Source organism: Molothrus aeneus, chromosome 5 (genome assembly GCF_037042795.1).
Source record: "Molothrus aeneus isolate 106 chromosome 5, BPBGC_Maene_1.0, whole genome shotgun sequence".
NCBI classification, from domain to species: Eukaryota; Metazoa; Chordata; class Aves; order Passeriformes; family Icteridae; genus Molothrus; species Molothrus aeneus.
Genome location: NC_089650.1, coordinates 57,976,139 through 57,988,399, shown reverse-complemented (window position 1 = coordinate 57,988,399; position 12,261 = coordinate 57,976,139). Strand labels below are relative to the sequence as shown.

General features: G+C 41.0%; 1 protein-coding gene across 1 annotated transcript in view; it reads left to right on the top strand.

Annotated features, from left to right (window-relative positions):
• GSAP (gamma-secretase activating protein) overlaps positions 1–12,261 on the top strand; it is a 45,172-nt gene that overhangs the window by 26,525 nt on the left and 6,386 nt on the right. The window contains exons 20-26 of the mRNA XM_066550879.1: positions 2,104–2,229; positions 2,655–2,710; positions 3,123–3,154; positions 4,713–4,774; positions 6,317–6,412; positions 10,817–10,887; positions 11,500–11,594. Of these exons, the coding sequence (XP_066406976.1) occupies positions 2,104–2,229; positions 2,655–2,710; positions 3,123–3,154; positions 4,713–4,774; positions 6,317–6,412; positions 10,817–10,887; positions 11,500–11,594 (538 nt within the window). The remainder of the gene's footprint in view (positions 1–2,103; positions 2,230–2,654; positions 2,711–3,122; positions 3,155–4,712; positions 4,775–6,316; positions 6,413–10,816; positions 10,888–11,499; positions 11,595–12,261) is intronic.

The following is a 12,261-nucleotide window of genomic DNA, read 5'->3' as shown; positions in this document are numbered from 1 at the left end:
CTACATAAGGATTGCAATTAATAAGTCTAATTTTCCCCCCCTTTTTAAGCACAAACTAAACTTGCAGGGTAGAAATAAGTTCAATTGGAAAGGGAGAAGGCAGGGGGAAGAAGGGAAATAAAGAAAATAGGAGGAGGTCCAGGGGAAGAGTGAAAATATATAGTGCAAGAAATTGTCAGAGCAGCAGGAAAGAGTTTCTCCCTTGTGCTGTGCTGAGCCCCTGGGGTGCAGAATGATGCTTTACAACACCCCCTGAATGCCATCCCTGCTGGGGAGACACTGCACTGCAGTCCAGAGAGACATGGCCTCTTGAAGGCAGTTGTCACCCCACATCTTTTCCAAGGGGTGTAGCAGAGAGCTCTCTATCTTCAGTTAAAAACCCACTACCTTTGAAAGGCTTCATGGGAGCTTTTTGAGTATTGCAAACTGATGAGGCCTTGCTTTGACTTCTGGTAATACAATGTCTTTTAAGTGTCATGCTTAGGTGTTATTTCTTGACTCTCTAGAAGTGTCTCCCAAGTAAGCACCTAAGATGAAGAAGCCTTCTCTTTTTAGTCCTTACCCTGGTGATCCTCAAGAAATAATAGATTTAATTGAAAAATTCCTTTACTTCAAACTTTTGACTTTTTACTGAGGTCTAATACAGTGCATTTTTTTGGGATTAAAAGCAGACAACACTCAAGCCTACCACTTCCTGTTAGAGATTTCTTATATGAAAGAAAATTGCTGTCTTGCTTCCCCCTGCCACATATCCAAGTCCAGTGTGGCCTGAACACAGAATTGCAGTGGTGGTGCTGTTGCATGGATTGGTCACTAGATGATACCCTTATGCTGTATTTAACATTTCTCTGATTTCCTACGGGTAACATTTAGGCAACATTCTGCAGTAGTAGGTTGTAGATCTCATGACTTAGGTCCAACAGAGTGAACATATGGTGCCATATGTGACCCTAGTTTGCAGTTGCTAAGTATAACTAATATGAAGCAAAACCCAAGATTTATTGTCTCTGCTGCAGCTACAATAATAAAATGACAATAGGCACTGGCAGCAAGAGGAAAGTGGCTGGCAGGATTGAATCTTTGAAATTTATTTTCCTTGACAAATTATAGTTTATAGTAGGAAGTGGTTTCTTCCTTTTGAGGTTTTCTTTTAAGGTTATTGTTATTGCAGGATAGTTGAGAGGAGAAGCAAAATCCAGTATGTTAGTACAAGTGGAGGAATACTGTGAATTCAAAGCTCTCTTTATTCAAATGTTGTTACTGTAGTGTCTGTGTTGGGAGATAATGTTTATTAAGAGGGGCAAGAAAAGCTTGTACCATCTCTTGTTTTTTAAAACTGTCAAAAAGAACTGCCTTAATCTCATCTCTTCCTCAGCAATGCCCCCCATTGCATCTTGCCTCCCTTATAAACAGCAGCTTCAAATTTTTATACCCAGTCCGAGAACTAGCTTAGGAAACTGGTGTAGTTTTGTTTAGATTTTCATCCTCCTCTCTGTTCACAGCTGAGTTTAGGTTACTTTTAGCACTAGAGTAAAAAGCTTTAGAACTGCTATGGAAATTTTTGGATTTTGTTTCTTTTCTGGGATGAAGCACTGTTACTTGAGGATGGTAAATGGATGTTTGCAATCTAAGTCTTAATGCAGCTTGAAACTAGTGGCATCCTGCAGCTGTTGTGGCCATGGTGTTATTCCTCTATTTAGAACTGCTAGAAACCTCAAATGGGATTTATTTGACCAAATGTAAACATTTACATCTAAGTTAGTAGCCTAAGGCCCTTTTTTACAGCCAGAGGAAGTCTAGACAATATGGCCAGTGTAGTCTGGGGTGCAGCTCTTCCCATCTCAAACATGTAAATAGGTCAGATGAATTGTGACCCAGAAATACTTGTTCCTTCCCAGGCACCAAATCTTGACCTCAAGTCAAGTGAGTGCTACCACTGCCATTCCATCAAAAGAAATTAGTTTTGATGCTTTGTTTTAACTTTTTTCACTTAGATTGTTTTTACACTAATCACATGTCTTTGCAGTCACTTAGTGGGAGGGTGATGAGGTATTTCTCTAAGAGGGCAGCCTATATTCATGCTTCCTCTGCAACACTTTGCAGTTCCAAAACTCCAAAGGCTTCTGGGAGAAACTCAACTCAAACTTGGAGAGTGTGAAGTATGCAGAGCCACACTTGCACTACCACAGTAAGGTGCTCAGGAGGGAATGGCGCAACCTTTCAGAAGAGGTGAGTGAGAGCCACTGGAGCTGAGGCACTGGAACTCCCCAGAGCTACCTCTGAAATGGGGGTTTTAAAGTCAAGCATGGACAAGTTACTTTTTTATTTTGAAGATAAGTAAATGGGAATCTGATTATCAGGACTGCAAAGACTTGCAGTCATTTCACCTAAGGTGATTTCCTGTAAGTTTTTTTCTCTTAAAATAATGCATGAAATTAAAGAAAAGCAGATCTTACTCTGTATTGTTGTGAGGTTTACATGTGTGTGAGTGTGTGAGAGCATGGGCACTTGGAAGATGGTGTGAGGCTCCACTATGTTTTATCTCCATTCAAAGAGAAAACCAAATTAATTTCTGATCTTCATTCCGTCAGGGAGTATTTCATTTGGTCTTCTGTTTTGTTAATTTTGGGAATTTTGTTTGTTTTACAAACCAGAGAGAGGAGAGAAGAACCTCAGCATATTTGAGGAATATTTTTGAAAATGCCAAAAAGTACGTACTGGTTTATATTAAATTTACCCCTTCTCCTTTTGCACAAATATGTTGGAGGAATCAATGTGCCATTTAATTCGTTGTTTAGGTATCTGATTAGATATCTTTAAAGAAGATTATCCTGATGAAAATCAGTTATTGAAATCCTTGTAATCTCTACAGCATGATCTGAAATACAGACCTCTAGAGCTAGGGAATTTATGGTAGATGTGAAGTCATGCTCGTGCAACCTAGACAGATAGAATTTTTTTAATGCTATCTAGTATTTTTACTACATTTAGTCACATGTACTGTTCTCAGATGTCTTTAGCTGTCTTTGAAAGATCAAAGGCTCATTTGAGTTTTTAGTGGTGTTATGAAAGCCTTTAGAGTATTGCATATGAAACACACTGATTTTGGTTTCAAACCCCAGGGTGCTTTCTCATCTGGACACTTGGGACTCTGGTAAGTGAAACCTTTCTTGATGTAAAACTTAGGTTTATTAGAATATTTCCATCCAGCTGTTGTTTGCTAAAAATCAGTTGCTATGTGTGTTTTCAGCACAGAAGAGTTTGAGATTTAAGATGAGAAGAAAACGTTCATGTACTGACTAGGAAATGCTTGAAAATAAAGTCCCTAGTTCATGTTAGATCTAACAACATAAGCAGTAAAATGTGGTCTGCTAAAGGACATCTTCAGGATTTTTCTTGTGGAGCAGAGTATCAATGACACAGTGTTACTGTTGAGTCTTCTCCGCTTCTTCAGACTGTTACTGAGTCTTCTCCACTTGTAGCTGCCTTTGCAGTATCAGAACTGGTGCAGGAGATTAGGTCTGGTTAAAAAACATGTAGAGAGACCAGGTGTAATGAATTTCTTTGGGCCAGAAACACTTGAGATTTTTAGATGCTCAGTTCCTCTGTCACAAATAAGTAAAACTGAATTTAGTGGTGTATTATGTTCACACATCAGTGCCTTCTATGTGCCCTGCCATGTGTGCTGTGACATGATGCTCATGTGAGTGCTGCTTGGTCCTTTTATTACCAAGAATTCTCAGTGTACACATTCCCAGCCCCTGACAGCAGTCATCTGTGTCACTGCTACTTATTGCAATGGGCTCTGACTCTGAGAGACTTTGTATCAACTTTGTGAACCTCAGTTTTGTGTTTTCAAAGGTGCTTATTGATAAAGAGGTCAGATGTTTAACTGTGACTAGATAATTTCTAAATAGCTTCCATCCAGTAACAAACATCTATGTAGTATTTCCCTGTAGATTTGTCCTTGAGTCCTTTAAAATCAAGCAGCACAAGTCTTTGTGCTGCTAAGTGGTGATGTAAATATATTTGAAGGTGAGCAAAAATAGGTGAAAATTTTGGAAGAGTTCAGCACTTGGTTCCATAAAATCTTGAGCTGGTTTTATCTGTGTCATGAAATAGAAGATTGGTTTTCTTCCTTTGTTTTAGTAGACAGGAAGCACTGATTAGGAAATATAGGTTATTTATTTCAGCAGACACTGTGATCTCCTTCCATTTAGTTAGAGAAGTTGTATTCTTTTCATAGTGGTCTACAAATCTGAGTACCAGAAGCAGCCAGAGTATGGGAGAGAATCAGTGGGAGGTGATTCCCTAAACTATTTACTTTCTGTTTAGCCATTTTCTTGGAAAACCCACGCAGCTGCTAGAGTTTGTTTGTTTGTAAATGACAAGATCTAAGTAGCACATCAGTGCTGGTGTTACCAGAACATTCTCTCTGCCTCTTTGCTCTCAGGAGTCACCACTCTGTGATAACTCTTACTTAAATATCAAAGAGAAGAAGAAGAAGTGGATGGCAGATAAAGGGTTATTTTCCATTTTTCTATCCTCCTATCCAGTCCATGGTTCTTCAGTGTCTTAGTTCTGCAGCAGAGTAGGTCACACCACAGCTTCTGTTTGCTCGTCTGCTCCTAAGTCCTTTTGCAGCTGGCTGAATGCTTGTGATATTTCCCTAGTGCCATGTCCTTGACTGACTGTTGCTCTGTTTGTTCCAGAGGCGAGGCTGGTACCTCTCTTTGAAGAGGAGGATTATCAGCAGCAGTTGCTCATGGGACTGGTATGTTGTGCTTCTGTCAGTGTGCACTAGAGGACGCACAGGCTCCACAGATGTGTCAGGAGTGACCTTCCAAGTCCTAGTGCTGAGTGGAAGCTCACTCAGGGCAGCTATGTGGCAAACATGGCATTTCCTAAGTTTTAGAGTTCATCTAAAATATCATGATAATATCATCATAATGATATTATCTTAGCAGGTTATTGTAAGGCATAGGGGAAAAACAGCAATAGAAAGTTGATTTGTCAAAATGCTTTTTCCCAATATAACTTTGGCTGGAAACTGGGAGATCATTTAATCTGTCAGCTATTTTTTGACTTCTTTATGCCTTTAAAACATATATAAGTGAATTCCTCCCCCTCCATTCTCTCAATGTGATGAGCAGAGATCTTCTTGCTCCTCAATTTAACAGCCTTTTTACTGTTTCTTTTTCCTTCTATGTCACTTCTGAGACTCCTCTGGCCATTCTGAGGTCCTTTCTTCTTTTCCATTGTTTTTGCCAGTGATCTCCCTAAAGCATCTACCATCTATATGCTTCTGGGCAATAAATCCTGTCTCAAATCCCTACCTGATCTCTGTCTAAATACATGTCTTGGCTTATCCCTTGTTCTTCTACTTTTAAAATCAACTGACTCTTCAGCATGCACTGGAAGGTCTCAGCAGTGAAGAGCAGATCAACACTGTCCTGTCTGTCCACATCTGAGGCAAGTTTTCCTTCTTTGCAGTGGTCTCCCTGTTTCCAAGTTTTGCCTCTCATTCTCTGCAGCTTCTCTACATTCCTTCCCCTCTGTTTATTCAGACAGATCCAAAAAGCAGGTCAGTTTGTCTGTGCCTTCCTCATACCTGTATTGCTGTATTGACACAGTGGGATTAGTCTGTATACAAGTTCCTTGAGACAGGGATTTTTATTTGCTCCAGTTTCACTCTGAGCTTCTTAGTAACTCTCAGAAAAGAGCCAGCATGGACTTGAGCTGCAATCTGAAGCTACATGAGGTCAGCAAATGTTTCAGAAAGGAGAGAGTAGGGAGTGGCATGGGCTGTATGTTAACAAACACTCAACTGTAATGACTTCACAATTAATGTTTAACCTGAAATTGCTGTTAATCACTCTGGTTCTCAGGTTCTTGGCAACTACCACAAATTGTACTTGTGCTAGTTTTGTCTGTCATAAAATCTCTCAGGTTTATTTGTTTGTAATAAGTACTTCTTAGAATTCAGTGTTATATTTAAATCCTTCTTTCATCCTGTTCCCTTGGCTTTGCACAGAGAGGCGTGAGAACTGTAAGCTTTTTCTTTTCAGTATCATGGAAAGTTCAACTTAGTATTCATTTTGCTGAATTTGCACCAAGTAACCATTTTGAATATTCACATCTGCTGATGCATTTAGCAAGATTGTACAGCAGCTTGGGATCTCACTCTGAACTGGAGTTTTGTAATGGGGAAATGTTTTGTTGCACCAGTGCCTATTGATCAGGCCCTGCACCTGCTGCAGCTTTTGTGTTTCTTTGAAGATGCCCAACAACAACAAATTGTTGGCTTTTTTTCTAGATGGTTGCTCAGCTGAAGGATCACCTTATGAGACATCTACAATATGTTGGAAAAAAGAAGATCGACCAAATCGTTTTGGATTATGTTGCAAACCTGGTTAGTTTGATTTCATAGTCACTATTGTGAGCAAGTGTGTATTTGTTGGATTGTAGGTCCTTGGGTGTATACCAGTTGTATATAGCATATATTTGGTGGGAAGATTTTTTTAAAAGATATTTAAATATATTTTTCAGCATAATATTGTATAAATGGATAAAGAAAATTAATAATATTTAAATATTATTTTAAAAGTATTACCAGTCACTCAGAATACAGAAGAAAGAGTTCCATTTACAGCTTGTCTACTCCCAGAAATAAAATGAGAACTCATCCTGAAAGTTTAAAGCTGTTAGATCAATTTGGTTTCCTGTAGAACACATTTCTGCAAGTCTTGAATAATGAAAGTGCCACCAGGGGAAATAAAAAATGAACAAAAAAAGCTGTCACTACAATCTGACATGTGGGTAAATCACCACCACTCCTACACAGTGCCTTCAGTAGTGTGTGTGTGACAGGAGACAGTTTTGCATGAAGAAATCTTTGTAAACTACTGTGAAAATTTGCTTTCCAAATTCTTATTTTTCTGTCTTTCATCCTCTTAAGAGACCTTTTAAAAACAAAAAGCCACAAAAACCATAACTTGTGCACAGAAGTTACCTACTTGGTTTTGTCTGTCTCAAGATCATGTCCTTTAAGTGCAGAACGCAGGGTTCTCAAAAGCTTGCATGGCTACTGTAAATCCTGTTCTTTGTGCCAGTGTTCAGTAGAAACTCCCCACAGTGCTGTGTTCTAGGGATGAAAACCTTGGGAAACTTCCTTGAGGCTCCAGATGCCTGCATGTCCTCCAAAGTCCTGTGTGAGTCAGCTACTCTGTCAATGTCACAGCGTACTCTGAACCCCTGCAGCCCCACTGCCCTTCCTGACTTTTCAGGCCTCACTTTGACAACTTCACAAGTTGTTTCACTGGTAATTGGCAGACTTTTATGTATCTGTGTAGGAAAGAAACTGAAACTAGTGGTTGATTAAAACAGGAACAGTACAACATGAACCAAAGCTCTGTACCTGAAAATGGTGCTGAAAAAAGCCCAAGTGGAACATTTATTCTCCTTTTATTCAATTTCTAATAACAATTTGTTCACTTTTAGTAAAAACTAAGATAAAAAATGTGAAAACATCTATTCAACCTTGATCTGCAAGGCTAAATTATTGTAGACTAAATCTTGCAAAACAAATCTCAGCCCTCCCCACGAGCAAACTCTCAGGACTAATTCTCTCAATTGACAGGCTTATTCTTAGAAAAGCTACTATAAATGAAGATAACGTGCCTCTAAAAGTTGCTTCTGCTTTCTGCTGGTGCATCTTAGGCACTGTTTGGAAATCTTTAAAAATGATTTCATTTTTAACCTTACATTTCCCCTCATCCTAATTAGAAACTCTTACATCTCTCAAACCTTTCCATATACTAAATGTTTCAGAGTTCTTCAGGGGAATGAACTGGTTTGAGTCTTCCTGCAGTTCTTCTGTAGCATCAGCAGTGAGTAGCAGAGCTATTGAAACTAATGAAACAGGAAGAGACTTGAAGTTTGTCTGTTTGCTTTCATAAGATATTTTGCATTACATTCAGGAGCCCAGGAGTGGCTGAGATTAGGCTCCATGGTGTGTAGTCACTGTGTAAATCAATTGCAGAAGAAGTCAGAGAATCCAAAACTTGGGAGCACTGAGAGTTTCTTGTAAAACAACAGGCAAAGGCTGGTTGCTGTCAGAGAACTGTGTGTTCTTGTATACAGAGAAGTAAAGTGGGGAAGTGTAGATAACACACCTCAGTGGGAATTCCTTGTTTGCTGAGCAGCTCTGCAGAGCTGGGTTGTGCCTGGTCCCAGTCCATGTGCCACCTTTCCTGCAGTGGCTGTTGTATGTCCATAGGCTCTCTCTCCTCTGCAATCACTTTACCTTACTTTGCTCCATATCTGTTTTTCTCACTCTTTTCATTTCAGTGAGGCAGGAAATGAGAGAAATATCTTACAGAAGCAGTGTGACATTTGCTGCCCTGACAGCAAGCGGAAGGGGAGGCAGGGTGAGCAGGCAGCCTGTGGCACAGGAAACAGGCAGACCTGAATAAACTGCTGAAATTTCTCTGCAAGTCCTTGCAGTAGCCGCACATTTCCCCTGATGTCTGTAGGCTCAGCTGCAGAGGAACAGAAGACAGACAGACACCATTTGGATTTGAGTTTCCTTGGGAGGAGGAAGACTGTGTCATACTACTGCACAGGAGGGGATCTGAAAGACAGCAAGACCTTGTCTCACTTCCTTTTCTCCTTTGCTCCTGGTTCTTTTCTTTGACTTTTCTTTGGCTTTGAAGTCTTTCTTGTTGAAACAGCCAAGGGAGCTGAGCACTTGTGGTTCCCAATTACTTTAGGGGAGCTTCAGTTTCCTTGGCACTGTTGCTTGGAACTGTAGATGTTTCAAGACAAGGTGACAGCACTGTCAGCCAAGGCCCTCCTGCATGTGCTGTCTTGCTGATGGTCATGTGTTCTCTTGTTATTTTAGAGCACTCCAAGGGAAATGGCTTCATGGATGTGCCCCAAAAAACTTCTTATTGTGTGTCTGTTATTCAGGGAAAAATGGCCTCCCCTGCTGTGAGTGTAGCTCTTAACTTGGCTGCCCCAGACACCCACTGCTAACCTTGGACAGGAAGCAGCCTGTGCTCCTTCCATCAGACAGATAATGCTGCCTTCCTCTCATGCACATTATTTTGTGTGTATTGTTCTGAAAAAAAGATTGAGACGTGGATTATCTTTCTGTATGTATTTCCTACAATGCCAAGGGTAGATGTTAATCTCCAAAGAGAGTTGTGCTCTTAGTGTGGGTGTCACATCACAAACATTCACGTGTTTAAGATGCAAGTATGTTGTGATAGCTTGGATGATTGTAACTTAAGAAGTTGTTAAGCTTTCTGTGCCCTGTGAAAGCTGTACAGTTTGCTGTGTTGTTAAGCAAAAAATGCTTATTCTGGAGTAGCATACTCTTGAAAACCATCCGTGTTGCACAAATAATTATTGGTGATTTTGGAGCTTGTAAGAGCCTTCACTTCAACTGATCCTTCAGATCCAGCTGCAGCTCCTGGTGCAGAGGCCTTAGCTGCACTCTCTGTGCTGGCCAGAGATGAAATTCATTCCAGCAGCAGGCGTGGTTCTTGTGACCCTTCTGTGGAAACTGGAAATCACTCATTTCCTAGAAAACTTGCTATAATCCAGAAAGATCAAATTGGATCTTTCCATTGCATTTAGAAAGTGTGGAGATGGCAAGTATTAGGTAGTTATTTTGCATCAGACAGCTGTGCAAGCCTGGCTCAAGTTGTGGTGGATGGGAAAGGTGCTACCTTGTAGAGCTTTCTGGCCAAGGCACAGAGGAACACTCAGGAACATTACTGAAGATGAATATTCCAATTCTGGCCTTTGCATGCAGATCTCTCCTGTGTGCCCTGTTTCTCTCTTGCTCAGAGCCTGTGATGAGTCAGACAATGGAGAGGGCAAGGCCTATGAGGAGAAAAGAGAGTAGGGAAAATGCATTCCTGGATTCTGCCCATCTGGAGGGAGGAAAAGTGTTCCTAACTTCTTGTGACATCTCTTTGCAGAACAGGGCTCAGACTAGTTTCCTGAGTTTCCTGGGATTGATTGATTGCTGTGCTTTGAGGGCCAGAGATAAAAGGCACAGAGGAAGTGTCTCAGTTGTGTTACTGAGATGTGGAACTGGGTACACATGACAACCAGGAGGAAGTTGTTTCAGCTCTTCCGTGTGTGGTTTCTCTGAGCTGCAGAAGCTGAGAAGGCCCAAGTGAGAACAGGGCTTGTGGCTTTGGTATATGCTGACTGTGTGGTGGATGTCAATGTGAGAGCACAAAAAACAACAACATGGGCCAAGGGATTGTTTCACTTCACTGGGGACAAAAAGGAAACTAAATAGATGAGGAGAGGCATTTGTTTGTCTCATTTTTTCTCCTTTCCAGGACTAGATCTGTCATTGCTCCTGCATACTTTTCCTGGCAAACTGAACATTCCACTGTCTTCAACGTTATCTGCTTTTGCTGAGCCCTTGAGAGTGTTCCTTGCCAAATGCTCACCCACTTGGACATGCTGTTTTTGCTTTCATGGCAAACAGATCTTTGAGAATTTGCTGCAAGAGCCTGAGATCAGTTATCTCCAAGAAGCACAGTGTGTTGCTTTATGTCTTGCATGATGCTTTGATAAGCTAGAAGCACTTTAAACAGCTGGAATAGGGCAATTCTGTTACAATTCTAATTTTAATAACTCTACATTTTAAGGCCCTAGAGAAAAAAATGAAGACTTAGTAGGAGTCCCATGAGAAGCTTTTAACATAAACTGGTGTGTGGAATGAATGAAGGCCAAAAGGCTGCTGTATACAGGCTCCTGGAAACATCCAGTCTTCTCTTTTTTGTTTTAGCTGAATCTGGTGCATCGAATAATGAAAGAAGTTTGGAGGAGATACCAGCTTCATTCCTGTATCTTCTGCTTGTGAGCAAGTGATTTGTTAAAGTTTTCAGCCTGCCTTTTAAAATATGGGCATAATGATTTTGGTCTTCATCAGCAGTACTCCTCTGAACAGTCAGTGCTTGTGCTGCTGTCAGTGTCAATGTCAGTGTTACTAACTCTTCAGTGCTTGTGCTGCTGTCAATGTTACTGTCACTAACTCTTGAGTGCTTGTGCTGCTGTCAGTGTCAATGTTACTGTCACTAACTCTTCCTAAGGATCCTGCTGGCCCTCTCTAGGCCAGTGAATATTAACCACACAGGCAGTGTTATGGCTGGAGCTCAAACTTGCTGAGTTTGCAGTGGTCCTAAGCTGGGTGGTGGGTATTAAACACCTATAAAAGCCAGGTCACTCACACCAGCACCGTTTTACCTGTTGCTGCTGATTCCAGGTATTGCTGAGAGCCTTGTAAATGTGCATCAGTGGGGGAGGACATGGGGACACCACAGAGACTTTGTGTGTCTGCAGCACTGGCTGCTGGTGCTGGCTGAGACACCTCAGTAAACAAGGCAGCATCCCATGGCCCTGCATCCCAAAGGCAGGCATCCAGTGCACTCCCAGTATGGCAATTAATGTGTTGCTACTTTGTAATCTCAGTGATGAGAGAGGAAGTGCAGCAGAGTTTGCGGTGTTCCATATCATGAGTCGGATTCTGGAAGCAGCAAATGGCATGTGCATGCCTTTACCTCCTGGTAAGTTCTGTGTTTTGCTGTTTTTATCATGGGTGAGGAAAGCAGTGCTATCAATTCCTCCCAGCACAGCACTGGTTGCAGCTTGTGTGTCAAGTTAGCTTTGGCAGTATTGACAGCTATTCAAGTCAGTTAGAGAGGGGAAGGCTCTTGATAGACCTGTACAAGTGAAATGAAGCAAAACTAAATAGTTACTAGAAACAGAGTAAGCTAAACAGAGGTTTCCAATGGAATGTGTGGGTGCAGTCTTATCTCAGAACTAAGATTGAGACAACTGGACTTCAGTTGTCTAAAGGCACAAAGGAAGTTGTCAAGAGGCACAAGGGAAACTCCTATCCTGTAGCAGATAGAGTGATTTTTCTCATGCTCTTGCCCTGCTAATAATTTTCAGTTTTTTCCTGAAGGGATTACTTCCAGCCTTGATGGAAAAGCTGGTCTTGATAGTAGACTCTCATTTCCTAGAGCTCCTCATAATTCTTTACAGCATTTTCAAAGCACTTGCTTATTTTCATTGGGGAAAGACATCTTGACATCTTAATATCTTAACACTTTCCAATTCTGTTTGAATCTTTCTGGGTTTTATTTCCTGATCTGTCTTTGGTCATTGCAACTGCTTTTGGTATGAGTTTGTCCCTCAGTCTGTGTGGGCACAAATGCTGACACACAGTAG